The sequence below is a fragment of the Pecten maximus genome, chromosome 15 (assembly GCF_902652985.1).
Source record: "Pecten maximus chromosome 15, xPecMax1.1, whole genome shotgun sequence".
Classification (NCBI taxonomy): Eukaryota; Metazoa; Mollusca; class Bivalvia; order Pectinida; family Pectinidae; genus Pecten; species Pecten maximus.
In genome coordinates this window covers 23,809,168-23,830,913 of record NC_047029.1, presented here as the reverse complement: position 1 = coordinate 23,830,913, position 21,746 = coordinate 23,809,168, and the positions used below count along the sequence as shown (strand labels likewise).

At 36.3% G+C, this 21,746-nt stretch overlaps 1 protein-coding gene across 8 annotated transcripts in view; it reads left to right on the top strand.

Annotated features, from left to right (window-relative positions):
- Nucleotides 1–21,746, top strand: part of LOC117343900 — a 100,316-nt gene that overhangs the window by 56,880 nt on the left and 21,690 nt on the right. For 3 of the 8 annotated variants that reach the window (XM_033906451.1, XM_033906452.1, XM_033906455.1), the window contains one exon: nucleotides 16,849–17,001. In XM_033906451.1, the coding sequence (XP_033762342.1) occupies nucleotides 16,849–17,001 (153 nt within the window). The other 5 variants (XR_004536097.1, XM_033906448.1, XM_033906450.1 and 2 more) reach the window with 4 other exon arrangements.

The following is a 21,746-nucleotide window of genomic DNA, read 5'->3' as shown; positions in this document are numbered from 1 at the left end:
TACAATCTCTAAAACTGCCTTGGCTATTATGTTGTAGATTTATAATTACTCATGGGTACAGAAAGGTGATTTACCTGCCTATATATTTGGATCCAAATAAAAATTCATTTCTTTCAGAAAAAAATTGTTTTTAAAAATTTGTTGTATTCTGAAATATGTATATTGTTTATTTTTCTCAAGATAGTAATCAAAATTACCCAAATCTCTCAATCAGTTACATTTGATGAGAGGGCAGCATCACTGTTACTCTCAAAAAAATTCAATATCAATCAGGTGACAACAAATTTCTTTAATGTCCAGTAAAAATGCTAAAAAAATCGTGATTAATTTTAAGGAATGTTGTTTCTTTCCAATTAGAATTGTTATACGAGGAAATAGATCAGATGATTAATCTTTGATCTGTATATATCAATATATTACTGCTGATAGCTCGGATGGAAAATATCAAATCTTCAAATTTCACCTGCAGGTTTTATGTTCTTGAACAATGATATCATGGGAACCTGTTTTAGACAACATTTGCTTGTCCTTCATAAACTACATAATTACACATGAAAATGTTCATAAAAATCCAATAAAAAACACACTTGGTTTTGAATTCAGTCACCATCTCCTGTAGCTTCCTCTTCAAAATACATTAGACCTGAAGTTGGATTAAGGCTCTTAGAAACCGATGTTTGGCTGTTGGTGTAAAAATGTTTCCTGTAATGGGAAAGGCTGACTCATCTCTAGTGGAGATAGCCAAGTGGAAACTGGCTTCCAAGCAGGATTTATCTGGGGTTGTTTTGGGGAGATAGTGGTGATTTGGACTCCCACACTACCTGGCTGATTCCCCAACTCCCCCATACAGATAACAAGATTCTAAGCTGAAAACTACCTACGTATAGATACAGACAATGTTATTCAGAGCTAAAGGATTTCTGGACAGAAAAAATTCATCTGCATTTTTGGAAGGGAGAGATCACGGCACAAATCAACATGTGTTCATTTTACCATAACTTGAGTGCAGGAATCTGCTTCCCTCTCACTGGGACAGCACCCGGCAAAAGGATAATTTTTACGAGTGTTTCTTCCTTTGATACAGAGAGTGCACTTGATTGACTTTGATGGGTTTTGCCTGAGATTTTATGAACTGAACAGACACCTGGTTTCAGTGACAGACATGTTTTTCTGTGTCTGGTTGGGTTAGGTGTTGGATACATCATGACTGCAGGGATTTCCTGTATCCTAACAACACTGTGAACACTCAGAAATGATGAGGAGGGCGAACAAAAAATTCACGTACAAAAACACCAGGGAAGTCCCAGTGATAACCCATACACTGTGTGACTGTAAAGTAGCAGGTGTGAAGATTGTGTTTTAAATATCACAACAAGATTCTGCACTTAAATTGGATTTTAATGCCATGTAAAATGACTATACACCAAAAGGAACTTTTACCTAAACTTTCTCATGTGTAGACTGTCTATAGTGCATTCTCTGTGTTTTCTTAATAATTTCTTCGGTATCTGCCCCAGTTATTACCTCCCTTGATGATCAAAGTTTTAGACTTGCTCAAGTCAACAAATTCTTACTATGGTGACATTTAATCTGTAGAGGATATATGTGTGCATAACAGGTCTATTGTTTTCTTAATTTCTCCCCAATCTATAAATTTCCTCCTCTGATGATATTCTAGACTTGCTCAAGTCACCAAAATCTTATTATTGTGAACCATGGAGAATTTAAGCCTGTTAGCAGGGTAATATTCACAAGTACAAAGGAGGATATATGATTTATGTGGTAAGTAATATATCTGATACCACTGGCATAATGTTATGTACTGCACCTGTGCTCTGTGATAATCCATACACATGTTAGTCTACATTTCATCAGGTTTTGCATGTTGCTTTTATCATATTTATCTGATGTGTGATACAGTTGACTTGCATATAGATTATTTCTGATGTGTCAGTAGACGGACGGCAATGTAGATTATCACATATTTATATATTCCCCTGACATATATGTGTGATGTGTTTTTGGAGAGATGAGCATCTTATGATCAGACACTAGCATCCAAATGCACATCCATTACACATGCAGGCACACCAAGTCACAGCCAAAACATGTATATCTTCGGTAACCGTCGCATGCAGCTTTTTGTGTGTACCTAGCAGAGAGAGTGTAGCTCTCGTGGAATAACTCTGATCTGTTTTGATGCCTCATTTTTACCAGCTTACGTAGTTTGTGGCCGTCATGCTGTCGTAAGTAATAATATCTTCATTGCCATTTTGAAACCTGTTTCATTGGTAAAGAAGATTACTATCGTTAGATATGTTTCTGTGCGTAAGAATCGATGACATCATAGTCTGTACCCTGCCCTGTGGCAAGATATTTACCAATTCACACATTTAAGGTCTCTCAGCGTAGTTTTAGATCGTTGAAGGTTATGATCAGGTGGCGATGGTTATGACGTGGGTTGGGGATCTATCTTTAGATAGCAGTGGCAGAGAGCTATAGTGCTGTTTGTCGCATAACAGAAATCAATGGTCTGTTTTTTTACGTCAAATTCTTCCTCTCCACTACAAGGAGCATCAGTTGATGACGCTTTCTATTTCCTCACGGCAAGCACGCTCCGTATCTTGTTACGTCAAACCTTGAATGTACAAGACCTGTAGATTAGGAGTTCCGCTATAGAACCGGGTTATGTGAGGTTGATATGTTGAGATTTTGCCAAATCCTACTTGGTGTTGGGCAGTGACATATGTGTGGTATTGACTTTGGTTTCCGAGGGGAATGGCTATCATTTTTTTTGTCAGAAATGATGATCATTTCTGGTATTAAATCTTAAAAGACGATTGCCTGGATGTTAGATCGAGAGAGAGTTCATTTCTGGTAGCAACTCATCTCTGACCTGGACAAATCGTAGCAGCATGAGTGGGCTATATATAGCAGGTCCGAGTTTAGCACTAGGTCATGCGAACAGGTACGTATTGCAGCTTATAGCATTAAGTTCTGTTAATTCAACACGTCGTTAGTGATTGTATAGTAATTAATGATCGGAAGGCTTATAATTAAATAACATGATGTTGATATATATTAATCAATTTATCAACCATTGATTGCAGAAAAGTTTTTAAAACATCATTATCTCTTCTAAAACAAATTTTTGTTTTGTGTGTAGAGTCAAGCATACTGCAAATCTGTACCTAGACTTGTCACCTGTCTCTTGAATATTAAAGTTATAAATTAAATTGAGGTTTATGAATTTTGTCCCGAGGATATGTCTGATCCTGGGGTAATGATCTAGTACTTAAATCTATAATGGAGCAATTAAAGAAAACTAACAAAAACTTGGGGGGGGGGGGCAGTCTAATGAGCAATCTATGCCTATTCAATCTGAAATTCAATTTATTGGAGGTGAAATGATTTGAAATTTTGGTTCTGGTGTTTTGTTTTGCAAAGGTTTCATTGTGAAATGAGAAATGTATTATTAATTTTACATTTGTTTAGATTTAATTGAGAAATAAATTTCACGCTATAAATTTTATGAGATTTTGATTTGAAATGAATTTAACCACATTTGCCTTGTACAGTAGCCAGATATAAGACACACCATTGTTCGGTGTATATTTGATTTAACATGTGTACTTTATATTATGACAAGATGGTGACAAATATACATGTAGTTATTTAAATTTCATCTTTATAACTTTTAAATTAACAAATTGTCATCTTTAGGAAGATTTATCTCTTTGCACCAAGCTAGACCAAAAACTGTATTTCAATAATTAAAGTCAGCGTTGTTCCGATCATCGAGTCTCCTTTATGCATGATACATTCATAAGGAACTTTAAATACTGAACAGGCAAAAAGGCTAAACAATAAAAATTTAAGTTCTTTACACAATAAATGAACATTCCTTATAAGAAATAATTATTGTTATAATCGTTATACACAAAATATTTTACAGGGCTGATGTATTAAAGTCTCCCCTGAAGTATGTGTATGAAAACTTTGTGGAATGCGGTAAATAGTGGTATTATATCTGTGTCATCAAAATTGAAGCATTATTGACGTGTATATATACAAAATGAAATATATGCCATTATAGCTTAACCTAGTGGTAATTGTTGTTTAACATTTGAAGGAGTCATCTAGATGTTAAGGATCTGTGCTACTGTTTATATAGTCGGTGAAGTATTGGCTGTTTCGTTTTTTTGGCATTTTTCAACACATTATATATATGATGAAGATAAATCTTGTTTTACGCACTGACATAATTTAACCGGGGAATGAAAAGAGAGCTAGATGTTTGTATTGAAATACTTCAGATTTTGTGGATGTAAATGACAGTATCGGGTGACAGTGACCTTGACTAAAAGTCATCTTTAAGGACATTTAACAAAGGCAAGAGTCACATTGACACAGATTCGTACCTATGATTTGGTGGATAGAAACGGATATTTATCAGTGTTGAGGGTTTTGTTGACCGGTGTGGACGTTGGATAGGGATTTAAGTGATGTAGACTGGGCTGGGTTGTCCACCGCAGTGTCACCGGACTATCATGGAGTCCCACAGATTTTACGCTGTTCAGGTTGTACCCTATGTGCAGGTAGGTTTATATCGGTCTTTTCAATATCACCAACGAACTGCATCATATTAAATTCTTTTTTAATTCTCATATTATTATGTCTGACATTTTTCTATGAAATTTGATATTTCTGATAAAATTGCACTGAAGCTCAGACATGAGTACTTGTCCATTGAGAATATTCTTCAAATTTAACATCCAAGATGGCCATTATCGATGGCTTCTTATTTGTTAAATGTTGTCTCTGATTTTGATTAAAATTTGGTGAACATTATTATAATTTAGGACCCTGTATCAAGATACAGGTGCCAAGTTATTGATCAGGTGTCTGTCTGCCAATACTTTGGCTCTTCACAATCTTCTTTGGGTAAATTTTACATAACAGATTCTATAAAAAACTTCCGTCTGTGAGCGTTTGATTCCTAACCTGTTCGTTATCTACCTGTATAACCTGTGTTGTTTGCTGACGATGTACCTTAATGCATTACGGTAAATGTAAACAAGGAAAATCGCCTTCCGTTGGTTTGTATTGTTGGACTCCGTTGGTAATTAAATGAGGAAGTTTTTGACAAACAATTCTGAACCTTTGATCTAAAATCTAGTTATCAGTGGATCTTAGGAAAACAAGTGGTTCTCATTCGTGGTGTAGGCACAATCAATAAGGGAAAATTATATGTTAGGATAAAAATGTGTGTTCTTTATGTCCATTTTATGCCCCCTACATAACAAATACTGTCCAGTCTTTATCTCCATCAATCAGTTGCAGATGCTGAACAAAAGGTTGTACAGATAAATTATTATGAATTACCACAAGTCAGAGTGTTGCTGACTTATGAACATAAAATTTTCCATAGGAAAGCAAAACAGAATTTCAAGCAAGTTCCTTATTTATAACTAAGATTTGTTCTTTAAATTTAAGTTAAGAAATGTTGCTGTTGATGAAACAAGCAAATAGCTAGTTCATTGGTGTTCAGTACAGATGTTTTGAAGTTGCTGTTTCCTTTAATTGAGCTGAGAAACAGTCCCCATCTTCACTACTACAAGTTTTAAGAGTAACGGGGTTGAGAAGATTACAAAGTTTTAACACATTATGTGACAAGCTTGTTCGTTGGAATGTTGTACAATACACAGTTGTTTGCGGTTGAACCATCCCATGTTTGTTACGGTCTGTAGGTGAAAGGGAGGTGGTCCTTCAGGTGTAATAATCATTGGGGAATGACATAACAGTGTTTGTGGAGGATTTTACCTCCAAGGTCGGCTACAAACGACAGTGTCTGTACCTGGTGATTACTGGGGTCGGGGTCATTTAACTGACTACCTGGCCACCAGGAGTACCTGTAGCTGCTGGTAGATCGTTATCGGAGTTTTGTTGAATGAAGGATAGGTGGGGCTTTGTGAATGTGTGCCTGAGCTGATATAAGGACTTGATCCGTTGTACAAATGTTTCTGCATGGTGTTTGTGTGTTATTTATAAACACTTGGTGTGTCCCGTCTTAGTCTTCCATTGATCCGCAGGACTCTCGCTCACACGTGGTGCTCCGCATAAACTGGAGGTGTATTACTCTAATTTGGAATCATTTTCCTGCCAGCTTTGGTGTTTATGTGCTATTTTTAAACCCGTATTTAAATGCCCTTTAAAGGATAAGTTAAGCGACCACTACCGGCCATGGAGGATCTACTGTTGGCTTTCTGTCTCTCCCGGCTCTCTCCTGTGTCTTGGAATGCAAATACTGACTCCATGTGACTGCAAGGACACTGTTGGTGTGTATTGGAATTAGTTTGCCTGAGTGTTCTGCGCTGTGTACATGGACTTAGGAATATTTAGGTGATTTCTGTGACATTTATGTCTTGTTCACAACAATGTTTGTCACTATGCCTATTTTAGTGTATATTACACCTGACTTATGTAAGCTTGGCACCAACATGGATCATGTAGACAAACTGTGGCACACCGGAATGTGTAAGTACATATGTGTAATTCAGCTGCTTAAGCTCAATAGCAATGGAGGAATGCTCTACTTTTCCAAAAAATTATTTTGAAATGTTTTCTATAAATAGTTGTGAGTACATTTATTTTTTTTAGCTTTAAACTGTTTTTGACTTGACATGGCCTGTCCTAGGCCTGTGACCATTTGATGTTTCTGCTATACCTAAGTGATGGTACATGAAGATAGCTGGTTTTAAAACCAGTAGAAGTGTATTATGTAATATCATGCTGCAGTCCCCGTTGATACTGTAACATATTTAGTCTGCATTTTTTGAAGTCAAAGTATACGACTACTAGACATATATATACATATATATAGTCAAACCTGGTAATCTGGAAGTCTGAGCTCGTCAAAATATATCCAGAAATCCTCCGGTTATTAGAGTAACAGAGTATATTTTTCAAAGGTTAACTGTCGGGACTGAAAGTTCACTTCAAGTTAAACAGTGTCTGATTATTTTACCTAGATTTTTAACTGTCAGGACTGAAAGTTCACTTCAAGTTAAACAGTGTCTGATTATTTTACCTAGATTTTTAACTGTCGGGACTGAAAGTTCACTTCAAGTTAAACAGTGTCTGAGTATTTGACATAGATTTTTAACTGTCGGGACTGAAAGTTCACTTTAACTAAACAGTGTCTTTATGTTATCTGAATTCGAAATAATTCAATATGACTGTTATACTTTCCTGTACATAGTACATAGAAGTATTAAGTGGTAAGGCTGTGATTGAGGAAGTTGGTATTGGTGGTTTCTGAGTATCACCTAAATGTGAAAGGTGTTGTTTTAGAGTTACAAGTTAAGATCCACTTTTGAAGGATAATATAGCATGTAATTTTTGTGTGCATAGACTATGTGGACACTTTCCTGATAACCTGCATTGCAGACTACATTCAGGTTCGATCTCGATTGTGTAATCAATTTCCTGATAACGGGATACATAGGTTCAATCTGACAAAAACATGTACACCATAAAATGTTATCTTTTAAAAATATCTTTGAAATAAATCTCATGTTTATAAGCATATGTCAAGACTTGTCTAAAAATAGTCTTCATGTTTAAATCACTACCAAATATGAAATGAGTTTGTTTCAATCGTATATATGTATATAGATTTGGAATACTTGTATTGACCTGAGTAGAACTTTTAAAACACCCAAGTAACTCTTAGACACCCGGTACCTGATTTCATGTTTCAACTTTCGTTAGCTGGTACTAATATGTAATGTACACTTGTGGTATAGACATCTGCAGTGTGTACCATGTCTTATTCAAAATTGACTTTGAAGTGCTACAGGGTAATGTCAATATTGCTGTTGGGAGGGAAGTGAGTTGTTAGGGTTGGAGGAGGGGGGGGGGGGGGGGGGGTCATATATACATGTAAAGATGGACTTTAGCTTGTCAGAAATTCAACAGGATATTAAGGATGTTAATGTAATAAAATCTAGTGTTTTTACGGTTTTTTTTATATCAAATGTTTGATTACAGCAATTAAGAAGCGGTTATCAACATATCTCCTTTATACTTTCTATACAGCACTTGCGGGTTTCCTTCTCCACATGATAGGCCCAGAAGTAGGTTCCTACACCAACCTCTGATGTTAAAGGCCCTTTGTTCACTAGGAACTGTTTTCATGTCTATATCTCGTTACCCCATAGGTCCAAGTGTACACATATATTGTGTCATTACAACCCCCCTCACAGACAAACACAAGTGTTATAGCTTCCATTCTTCTATACTCGAGATTAATTTTGTTGTCTATAAGTTATGTGATACACACTCGGTCCAAGTCTCTATTTAATTAAGTGTAACGTGTGTAAATCAGTCTTGGCTGGTAGAGTTGTTTAAGTGTCTAATCACCATTAGACTTTTTAACATACTCTTTCCTTTTTTCTTCCTTTCCTGTAAGGCTTGTGTTGTTCCTTCACATTTTCTTTCCTTCCTCCCATCCTCTTCTATAAGACTGTGGTAAAAATTGTTTTCCTTTTGCAGTCTAATTCCTTCATTTTGCCCTCTTCTGTATGGCTGTGGTGTCTACCCTTCAATTTCTCTTTCCTTTTCTAGTTCTCTCAATTATAAGGCTTGATGTGTCATCCTTTCATTTTCTCTTTCCTTTCTTCAGTCCTCTCTAACTACATATGTAAGGTTACATGTGGTGTCATCCTTCCACATCCTATTTCCTTCATTCCATCCTTTCCTGTAAAGCTGTGATGTCGTCCCTTCACATTCTCCCCTTCGTTCCATCCTTTCCTGTAAAGCTGTGATGTCGTCCCTTCACATTCTCCCCTTCGTTCCATCCTTTCCTGTAAAGCTGTGATGTCGTCCCTTTACATTCTCCCCTTCGTTCCATCCTTTCCTGTAAAGCTGTGATATCATCCTTTTACATTCTCCCCTTCCTTTCTCCTCTCCTTTAAAGATGGTCCCACTTGTGGATGTTTGGTGAGTGATGCTGACTCTATCGTTCCATAATTATAGTTATAATGTAACTGGCTTTGGAACTTTCCCCGAGAGTGTTGGTGGTATTTTGGGGAGTGTGTACTCCACTCGTCAAGTGTATACTTTGATGAGGGTATTATTGCGATACTTTCATTACTTACTTTAACCTTATGCGTCATGATGAGATAGCTAGCCGTCATCCAGCAGGATTTTCTGGAATTTCTTCTCCGTGTTTGTCAACATATACCACAATGAGCATTATACTAAACAGTATTTGTTGTATATATGTAAATTTTATTTATTGTATAACAATCGCGAAACAAGTTATATGGCCTTTATTGATCACACTTATTAGCCTGGATGGAAGTGTGATAGAAGTGTATAGTGTGAGGGGTTTTATTGTTGGAAGAAACTGGAGAACCGGGGAAACCTAACATGGTCATGCCTTTCTCATCTGATCAGGGAATCGAACCTTGGCCGTCTAGGTGAAAGGCAAGTGTGTGATATAACCACTCTGCCACCCGACCACTTTATAGTGTAATACAAATGACCTATTCACTTTCAATGAAAGTTCTAATGAATACTTAATTAACATTTTCATCCCTGTGGACCAGAATGATATATTGGTCCCGATATTTACATTAAACCAATACACCTGGTATGGAAATGTTAACACATTTATAATACATGCGTGTACTCTGTAGTCCTTAGTACTGACTGACATCGTATTCAAGATCAGATATGGTGTATTTCCTGTTAATTATCACTGGAACATCACTGCCATCCTGGGTCAATGTCTGTATCTTACATACATAACTTATCTGTATGGATATTAATTACCTTATGAGACATTACACTTCAGTAATATAATCCTGTGTTTTTCTGTTCCTGTTGGTGACAGATTGTAGCTGCATGGGAATAACTTTATATGCAACATATTTAACAGGGATATACAGTTTAAATTATTGAGGGTAATAGTGAGAATATACTTGTGTGACAAGGAAAATCATGTACCTGTAATAGCCATGTGAGTTTGCATTAATTATTAAACAAATTTTTCTCTTTCTAATACTAACATAACATGTGTTTGACATGATCGATGATTGACCTTTTCCCTTCATACTTATCTATAATTAAATAAACAAGTGGATACTGATATACAGTGCATTCCGCTTAATCGGGTTGCCTATTTGCGGGGACTTTTTACCCGATTAACCGACTTACCCGATAAGCCGAAATGCACGTCGCCATCTTGGATTTGGTCCGTAATGGTAGTCAGACTTGGGTCGATTTTGGATGAAAATATTTGCGTTATTATTGTTAATAAACGGTGTTTTTGTTTGTGCTTTTACTGATGTCAGATTACTATTACTAATTGTATAAAAATGTGTGTATTAAAATAACAAAACCTTAATGATTTTCTTATTCGCGGCACAGTACCATCGTAGCACCTCAAATCGGGGGGTCATACATCCCTGTTTCATCCGTGTGTTCCTAATTTGACATACGATCTAAGGACTCGCCGACAATTACATCTAAAATCATTTATGTTTATCATAGAGACATTCTTATGTTCGCTTTGAAGTTTAAAATATTCTATATTATTTCCAAAGCACAGAGATCGGAGAAACCGAGTTTATTTAGGTCGTTTCCTGTGGTATAAATTTATACGAACTTGACACTGGCAGTCACTGATAAAACAACACGAAATCCAATGTAATGTTTTTATTAACCAGTTCTAATCCTAACCTGAATAGGAATTATGAGCTAACGTCGGGCGTCTGTCCTTTTACTGCTCGCTACTGATTTTTAACTCACCTGTGTATCGGTGTCGTCACATTTCCCCGTGGCGAACCCCTCACTTTGGATTCGCCACATACAGTAAGCGGTGATATCAATCGATCTGTAGCAATATCAGACCCAGGTAAAAACCTATTGTTTTGGTTTTTGCTTCGAAGATTTTACATCCCAGACGTAAAAGTTTAATTGTCTAGTCCATTAATTATGCTTTTAAAACCCCATTACGTTTTGCCTGCTGCTGACTCTAAAAATAACATTTAATTTTACCCACAATTCTTAGTCGACTTCCTGTTGGGGAAAAACCACACGAGGCAGAATCAACAACAACACAGTTCTGAACATGACAAAACCCCGACATAACATTACCGTTTAAGGTAATATTTAACTGTTTTTTGACATTTGAACCATCAAAATTACACTATTTGTTGATAAATGTCTAAAACTTAAAGAAATACGCGATGACTTTCGTGAAAATCGGAGCATTTCTATTTTTTGTCCCGATTGTTCTATTCGAATAACCGAAAAATACGACTTTTCCAACCCAATTAAACGAATTTTTTTAACATGATTTAAGAGAAAATGGTTTTGGTTTTTGAAATTTTACCCAATTAAACGAAATACCCGATTAAGCGTTACCCGATTAAGTGGAATGCACTGTACATGTAGGACCTTTTCGCTGTAATGAACTTTAACGATCAACAGAACATAACTATTGTATCACTATACTCATGTATGTATAACTTTCCCTGTTGTATTGAACAATGAGGAATAGAATATCATATTTGTATCACCCACTAGTCACATCTAAATGACGTAGCTTTTCTGCTGTACCAAACAACATTGCAATAGAAATGATCAGGTATGAATCTATTGGCCTTTTTTGCTGCTCTGCATGAGCAATGAGCAATAGAATATCTTACTTGAATCACTCAGTATATATATAAACATCAACGCATAACCATATATGACTAAGTCTATGAGCAATAGAATATTATACTTCTTCTTTTCAGCACACATTTGTATGACATTTTCTGACTAATAAACTATATATAGCTATAAGCAATAGAATATCGTACTTGTACCACACAATCAAATTCTGTATGACCTTTTAGGACTATACTGAACTATGAGCAATAGAATATCATACTAGTGCCTTTGAGTACACATCTGTAAGGACTTGTTCACTGCACTAATAACAGTATGACCTTTTAGGACTATACTGAACTATGAGCAATAGAATATCATACTAGTGCCTTTGAGTACACATCTGTAAGGACTGCACTAGTAACAGTACAAAGTAATGACAATCATGTTGTGATGCCAAATGTCTGTGAGGACACATACCAGGGTGTGTGTATATATAGAAAGTGTGGGGGCCCAGGCCAAACGACATTCTCCACACTTAGCATTATCTGTGTATTTGATTAGTCTGGGTATGATTATAAGCAGGAAATATGCATTAATTTCTTCTCATGGGGATCTGAAAGAACTTTATGGCATTATAAAGCCCTATAAATTTACATACTTAACACTTTACTTACAATCAGAATTATGCAACATGCTCTTTGCTCACTGTGCACCGGCATTTTCTTGTCAATTTTTACTTACTTGATGATTTTTATTCTATCCTCAGATGATTTGAAATTTCTTTATGAAAATTTGTCTTGATGGTAAAAGTGATATATACTGAGGCTGTCTTAGTTACAATATTATTCTTATCAGTGATGACTCATACGAATCTCAAAATACAAGTATTGGATATCTCTTTAGTGTTTTTATACTAGATTTGTGCGATTTTGATTCTAGATTCTTTCAAAGACAGCTGGAACCTTTATGAAATTCGTAGAGACGGCATATATATAACATATGAAACACATACCTACTAGATGATATCATGATGAGTATAAGGGAAGAGAAAGTGCACGACTGCTCGAAAGAAAAAAATTTTCCCAAGAAATTACATGTTTATGTTTTAGACAGGACTGAGAGTCCTTAGTTTATACATGAAAATTTTTAATCAAAACAATTTGTAAACTTTCAATTATTTATAACAATTACAATCAAGCTAATATTAAACTGATAGTAATCTGTGTTGTTGACCCAGCTGGTAATAAGGGGTCTTAGTGAGGGAGGATAGTATGCAGGAAAAGCAGTGTGTTTAGGCAGGGTGACCTCACACTTTTTAACCTCTGATCAACCAGGGAATTGAACTGCAGTCCCTTAGGTGAGAGGCGATTGTGTTTCTAGTGCCACCTGACTACCTTAGTCTAATAGAACAGTTGAGCTGAGCTCCAGACAATGGAAATTATCCATCAAGAGCAGGTGACCTTGAATGTTATCCGAAAGGCAATATGGTCTTAGGTTTGGTTTGGTTTGTTTTGTTTAACATCCTATTATATAATTAACAGCCAGGGTCTATTAAGGACGTGCCAGGTTTTGGAGGTGGTGGAAAGCTGGAGTACTCGGCAACTGCCCCACGTAGGTTTCGAACTCATAGTCCAGAGGTGGAGGGCTGTGATAAAGAAGGGGCCGCGGTGGCCGAGTGGTTAAGGTGTCCCGACACTCTATCACTAGCCCTCCACCTCTGGGTCGCGAGTTCGAAACCTACGTGGGGCAGTTGCCAGGTACTGACCATAGGCCGGTGGTTTTTCTCCGGTTACTCCGGCTTTCCTCCACCTCCTAAACCTGGCACGTCCTTAAATGACCCTGGCTAGTAGGACGTTAAACAAAAACAAACAAACCAAACTGTGATAAAGTGTAGGGAAACCTTAACCACTCGGCCACCGCGACCCCACAAAATGGCCTTATATATTAAGTCTTAATAGTCAGTAGTATTTATAGGGATAATCAAGACTATATACTGTATATCGACCGGTAATAACTGTTTGAGATTTACATATGTGATGATGGTATTCTGTGTTGTGATTCCTATGTGGAGACTCAGATAAATGGTATGTGTGAATCTCCACATGATAGGGGCACCTTGTCAGGTGAGATTATCACTGGCACTTTCATGCGATTCCATTGAGCAGGGCTTGCAGGAATACACCAATCTGTATCTATCGTGTGTTTGGTCTGCATCACAGATGAGTAAGATCATGTTAAGTTTTTTCGATGATGTAGATTGTGCTGTTTCAAAACGGCTTTTTCAAAAAAAATTTGTATAATCTCAACCTTTTAGATATTGATCTGGATCTGTGAAAAGCTTTACAGTGATTTTACCGTTTTTACAGGATTATTTTTTTGCTGTGGTGTGATAGATATGGTTTGTAGACATGGAATGTGTATATTTCGTAAGCTGATGAGTGAAAACTGCATATAACATCAGAGGTGTCTGTACACACCGACAGACCAACAGACCAGAGTCACATGTACAGGAGCTTGACTTGTAGGTATATATATATACTAAACTCTGCATATTGTTCTGAAGATTTGCTTTTTGATGAAAATGTTTGCCTTGAAGGAAATATGCGAGATCTAGTTCTCATAAAAATATGGAAATTTTTTTCAAGGAAATATGCGAGACATGTTTCTCAAGGATATGGAATTCATGGTTGTAATTATAGTGTCAAATTGCAGAAAAGTTGTGAGTATTTTTTTTATTTTGAGTATTGAATTTTCAAATCCTTTCACTGGTAGACCTGCTAGTGGATAATGATATTCTTAATTCATGTAAAACACATCTTAATATTGTCTCATACATGCATGTTGTCATGACTTTTCATTCCATTTTGAAATGATAAATTTACAGAAAAAAAAGACAGTGTTTAATTGTCCAGCTTACAGTGTTACATACAACGTGATTACGACGCCTACATAATATATCAGTGTTTACGGTGTCCCAGATGAGGAGATACCAGGGATCAGCTAGGGAATAAGATCCATTTGATGTAGTCTTCACTTTCGGATCAACTGTGTAATCTCGTGCATGTACCTAATCCCCGGAGGATTTTGTACAAAAAATTACCCAGACACTCTCTCTACTTACATTTTATTTCTTGTCTAAAATAAAAAATTCCCAGCATTCAACACTTTCTCAGACTGAATGTGATACTGCTGAATTACTACATAAAATGTACAACTGATATCTTATAGATGTTTCTAGGTATTGTACGATTGACAAACATGCAATTAGATACATCCTTAACTCTTGGGTCTGACCTTAAGCGAGGCATAAATAGACATGTACATGGATACTATATATCTAAGTTGTGATGAGAGTGGATAGCCATTTTAGTTGTAATGACTTTGGATTGTAATGGACGGATCTAATGAAGTACTAGGCCTAGAGGTAATTTAAGGTTTGATGACCGCAGACTATATATAGGTCGGCTCTGTATAACCTAATGCTACATTATAGCTGATCTCAACCTTGCTGACCTCAGGTAAATTCATTTACCTTTAAGTTTAGATGCTTGCATCATGGTATTAGTCTTCCACCTCAGATCGATGCTTTGCAATTTTTTCATTTACAAAGAAACATCATCTATTTGTGGATTTGTTTTGCATTAATTAGGAAAGGTGCAATCGTTATTTCAAAGTGTGGATATATGATATGTGCAAACTGTGAAGGTCAAGTTTGAGCTGTTTGTTTATTCAATTCACAGTTAAATATGATGTTGAAAATAAACTGGAGAATTTTCTAGGTAGGTAAGTTATATTTGAATCTTAATATTGGTTTTAAAGAAACAAAGTACATATATATCTACATATATCTTTCTTCGATAAGAAAATTCAAGACATTTAGTAAATTACTGATATATTACAATATTTTTATCATCGATTTAAAAATAGTTGGAGAGAAAAAAAAAAAAGTAATCTTATATTGGTGAACATGAGCGTGAATTGTTTTCCAGTGTAAAGCAATCAGTTAAAGTGTGTTTCCATTTGTCTTTCAATCTAGATAACAGGATAGTACATTGGAAAATGTACAGGTATATTAAGTTCAGGTAATCATCGTACAGGTGTATTTTGGTGTAACTGATGTAATGTAAAAATGTTAGCCATACAGGTGTATTTGATGATTCGTTCCAAGAAACACTTGTCCACTCGATCGAAAGGTCAAGAGTTTTCAATGCCTCATGCTTATATATAAGTGTTGTTGGAGTAATTAGATAAGTTTTTACCTGGGACGATCAGACATCAACAAACAGATGGGGCTTACCCCAGGTACAATGGTATTACCTAATGTACAACCAATGTTTTTGTCGCTGACCAATGAGGATGGGTTTTACCTGTAAATACTCAAGGTGTTACATCATTTAAGTGACCTAATCCTGATTATAAGTATCACCGGTCAGTGACCTAGGGGTCAACAGGTCACCTCACGCTATGATCAATAGCGGGACTGGTGACTTGCAGTGTATAGGATTTCTGATGCTGTAAGATCACGTCTGTTTCTCTGACTGTGAACTGTTTCTCTGACTGTTTCACGGTTGTTTTGGTTCCAAGCACTTATGGGTCACTCAGAATACATCTCCTTATAACATAGAGTCACCAAACCTCATGAAGGTCACTCAGGGTCAAGCAGCAGAGAAAAGTGGTCTTTATAGGCAGGTGGCCCAATATAAAGGTTTCTATACAATGATTGAGATATATGCTACATGAGGAACCAAAACAGATGGCCTTTTTAGGCAGGTTTATGTTACTAAGAGGTGGCCTTTTTAGGCAGGTTTATGTTACTAAGAGGTGGCCTTTTTAGGAAGGTTTATGTTACTAAGAGGTGGCCTTTTTAGGCAGGTTTATGTTACTAAGAGGTGGCCTTTTATCAATGACAAGTGTTTTAAAAGACAACTTCCCTTTTTTTCCAGAATCTAATGAAATTCATTATTCTTAATCTGTTGAGCTTAAATTGTCATTCCAAGAAGTGTTTTTCTGAGCAGTTGTATTACACAGGCATCTTATGCCCTTGGAAACACTGGCTGGACTAGCTGGTGATAGAATTAATGAGGTCTACTTAGATGTAGATTCTAACAGTTTAATTTGAAACTTAAGTTTGTGGTAACTTTGAACTGTATATTTATTCTGGTAATCTTTTTGTCATTTCAGCCGAGTGAAGATGACCGCCTGTTGAGTCCCTTACTTCCACCCTGGAACGGCCCACGGACAGTGGTCATCCCTAAAACTGACCAAGGCTACGGATTCACCCTCCGCCACTTCATCGTCTATCCCCCGGATTTTAACGTACAAGACCAATATCAGGTAGGTCACATATATGTATTCAGTACCCCCCCAGACTTTACTATACGAGACCAATATCAGGTAGGTCACATATATGTATTCAGTACCCCCCAGACTTTACTGTACAAGACCAATATCAGGTACTGGTCACATATATATATTCAGTACCCCCCAGACTTTACTGTACAAGACCAATATCAGGTAGGTCACATATATATATTCAGTACCCCTCAGACTTTACTGTACGAGACCAATATCAGGTAGGTCACATATATGTATTCAGTACCCCTCAGACTTTACTGTACAAGACCAATATCAGGTAGGTCACATATATATATTCAGTACCCCCTCAGACTTTACTGTACGAGACCAATATCAGGTAGGTCACATATATGTATTCAGTACCCCTCAGACTTTACTGTACAAGACCAATATCAGGTACTGGTCACATATATGTATTCAGTACCCCTCAGACTTTACTGTACGAGACCAATATCAGGTACTGGTCACATATATGTATTCAGTACCCCTCAGACTTTACTGTACAAGACCAATATCAGGTACTGGTCACATATATGTATTCAGTTCCCCCCAGACTTTACTGTACAAGACCAATATCAGGTACTGGTCACATATATGTATTCAGTACCCCCCGGACTTTACTGTACGAGACCAATATCAGGTACTGGTCACATATATGTATTCAGTACCCCCCGGACTTTACTGTACAAGACAAATATCAGGTACTGGTCACATATATGTATTCAGTACCCCCCAGACCTTACTGTACGAGACCAATATCAGGTATATAGGTTGCACACAATATTATAATTTTATGTATGTATGGATGGATTATAAGTTTGATACTGGGAGTGACGTGGTTTCTGACTTCAAGCCACAAATAAGTAGAGATCACAACTCAGAACTTCAGAAAGTCAACTAAAGCTGTTTCACATTGTTGATAGGAAAATTTCAAGGTTTTGAAGAAAGTGGGTGGTAGTTCCTTGAAGAAAGTGGGTGTTATTTTTCTGTAGAACATCCTGTACATTATGTGAATTTCAATGAGAATTTCAACATCAACAACAAAAAAGATTTTATTATGCTATTAATACTAATGCATTATGGGAAGAAAGCAAATTGACATGTGTACCGCTGTTAGACTGGCCACCAGCCATTACGTTTTTGTAAAATAATTGTCCAGCTGAATTCTAATACTGAATTCTAATAATACTAAAATAAAGCCCAATTATATTTTATAATCTTAATGCCCTGTAAGCAAGGACCAGTCTAGTCTCTATGTACGATCCTAAGAATAATAAGTAAAGATGACCAGACAACATCCGTAGGAAGATCTTCAACTGGGTTAATGGTTTACATGTTTCGGCATACTAGGTCTGCTGTCCTCAGAACAGTGGAACAATTCAAAATACAGGACTTATATAGTACATCTGCCTAGCAACTACACATGTTGTTTACAGTTGACGTCATAGATGGTACACAGGTTACAATGACGTAGCCTATTAGTGACGTCATAATCCTAAGAATAGGCGATACTCTTTAATACATTGATAATGACTGTCTGTGTAACTATTATGAATACCCTCTACCTCCCTATCTTCTGCACACATATCCATTTGGCTCCTGATCTTTTTAGAGAAAGCTTACAGTACACGCTCAGATCTAGATTTCACTGAAGTTTTTACCAACTTGATTCTGACCAAGTTTCGTTTGAAAACCAATAAACTTTTCTAGTGCAATAAACAGTTGTTTTATTCATCTCACAGAAGGCCACACGATTGGCTGTCTGTATTTATAAACAGAGGGAACCTTTCAACTTACACAACTTCACGCTGGCACGACTACCTGACATAGACAGAACACAGACATTTTAACGTAGTCAAGTATTGAAAATTCACATCTGGAGATTTTGATAGGAGAGCTCCTTTCTGTCATTGGTTTTCTTGGCTTTTAAGCTGAAAGAAAATCATTGTTGAGGAATAATCTCGGGTATCTCTGCTACAATGTAGACAGGCAGAAAGCAGATTTGAGGGGGTCTGTCTGTTTTGTAACAGTAGCATTGGAAAGAAAACATATGGCAAGTTTAAAAAGCTTGGAAGCTGACATAAAAAGTTGTATATACCCATCAGAAACAGCTCTGTGATGTTTAAATGTGACAGGATGTATAAGAGTTTATGAAAGATCCCTCCCAACATCAGGCACTTATACACAATGGGACATAAAGATCCCTCCCAACATCAGGCACTTATACACAATGGGACATAAAGATGATGTTAATGTTTCACTGTTTGATTAGAATGGGAAATAAAGATGATGTTTCACTGTTTGATTGGAATAAAAATGAAGTAGGAGCCATCGATGCTATAATTTAAATTGTTTACATTTCCAGGCATTTAACCTAAAATGCTGCAGTGCTGGTCTATATCTTGACTATCAAAATTATAAATAAAATTGAATTTTACAGTCAAACCTGCTCTAACGGTCACCTTGAATAAGCGGCCACCTCCCTTAAGCGGCCAGTCTGTGATCCGCCCGATGGAAAACACTATATAATGAACCTTAAATAAGCGGTCACCTGTCTAACGTGGCCAACGGCCACAAAAATCTGTCCCGAGTCGTTGTATCCTCCTGTATTAAGCAGCCATTTTGTCCTGAATTAGACATCGGCAACGATCACATGACCAGGTATTTTTATCAAATTCATCAAAACTTCGATCTTTGTTGGTTTTCATTTCAAAATACACTGTACATGTTTTGTTGTTATCAATATCAATAAGTGCATTATAATATGATAAATTCAATAAACTGTTGAAAACAGAATTGGGCAACAGGCCGTTTCTGGCCAACCTGGTTTAAGCAGCCACCTGTCTTAAGCAGCCAATATCTGTCAGTCCCTTGGGTGGCCGCTAAATACAGGTTTGACTGTATATAATTTTGGTCTCTAGGATACAGTATTTCTGATTCTTAAGTTACAAATCAAAGGGAGATAAGTTTTGTGACATTAGCTGGGCAATTCTTTACTAAGAATTAATAGGGAATAGTCAGTCCAACTTAAAGACTAATTAGTATTTATATTACTAGTTTCCCTGTTGTTGTAGAGTTATCTCCCTTCTCTTATAAGAGCTCCTTCCTCTTTATCAGTCTCTGCTATCTTGCACTACTTCTTTTATCCTAAGATGTCTACCTCCCCTCCAGATAAATCTCCGGCATATTATTCAATTGCACTTGATATAAAAGGAGAGGAGTTTGAATTTGTATGAACCCTTTACAGATGAAAACTTAAATAATGAAAAATAAAGTATGAAAAATAAAGTATCACACTCCATCCCCTTAATTTTCAAAATCCATTCACAACTGAAGATAGGATTATTTTTCAATGTATCATGATGAAGTTTGAGGTGAAAAAGTTGTAGAACAGTCTGTTTATCAAGGGTTTAGTGTGGTAGTATTTTCAAGATTTAATCATTTGGACCCTGATTAATTTCTGAAATTTTTTAGTCAAATTCTGTAATAAAAGTTAAATCCAGGGATCGTCATAGAAAAACAAACATTAGCATGCAAAATTCAAAGGAGCATAACTTAAAGTAGATTGCCACATGGGTCTGTCCGTACTAACAGCTATATTTTTTTTGACGCTGTAGAGTTGAACGTCCTCTACTTGGCTGGTGGTATAATTCGTGGGAAAACAATTAGATCACCATGTCAGCTGAACAGCAGATAAACAATGCATAATTATGCATTCTTCTTGCCCAATCATTTCAACACCACAACAGAATCGCACATGTTTTTCACATGCATTTGCACATGCTGTCATCAACTTTTCCATGCAATCTTGCTCACTTGGAACTCGCATGCAGCCGTAAATTAGCGGTGATGAAGCGCCTTGTCTCAGAGTCTTTATGCATGCAGCGTAATGTTAATAGGACAAAGACGTCCGAGAAATTGTGTTCAACTTAGATGAAGGAAAATATCTTGTATTCTGACGGAGACAAAGGCATTTCATCTAACCAAGTAGATTGTAGATATAATTATATAGTTTCTCAAGTGTAGGTGTTGCTGGTATTCTTGATGATAATGTAACTAATATTCTGGGCACCAATAAGAAGACATTATGATATTGTATATGTGTTTACAAATCATGCAGCTGTCCTGATATTATGGAACATACCAACAAAGGAAAGTTACATTTTTTTCATCTGAAAAAATACATGCTCCACAGTAATGAAAATACTTTACACTTTCTTAATGAGAAGATTGAATTTCCCTGTGAAAGGAATCTGTTAAATGGAATTCATTGCTAGAGGGGAGGACTTTCGAAAATAACATTTTTTTTTTCAAATTCTTGATGATGTTTAAACACTACAAGCTTTTCAAATTGGTGGATGTCGGAATCTTCTTAAACAAAAATCTGAATAATCCCTTTCTTAAATCATATGGCTTCTGAGTGAGTCACTGTCAGCCTGTTAATGGAATGGGATGGCATGTATCTCATGTTAAAACTGATATTTCATGACTTTTGTTTTTATTTATAGGAAATCTTTTTAAAATGTTCTGATACGTCATAAAATGAGTATTAAGCTTTACATTAATGATCATAAAGAGACTTTAAAAAATATGTATATCACAAACAAGATTAGAAAATTAATAATTTACTTACAGAAAAACATAAAATTCAAAAATACTAGATATACCTTATAAATCTAGGTCAGTTGCATTACCGATAAATTTCATGAAGCATAAAACATTGC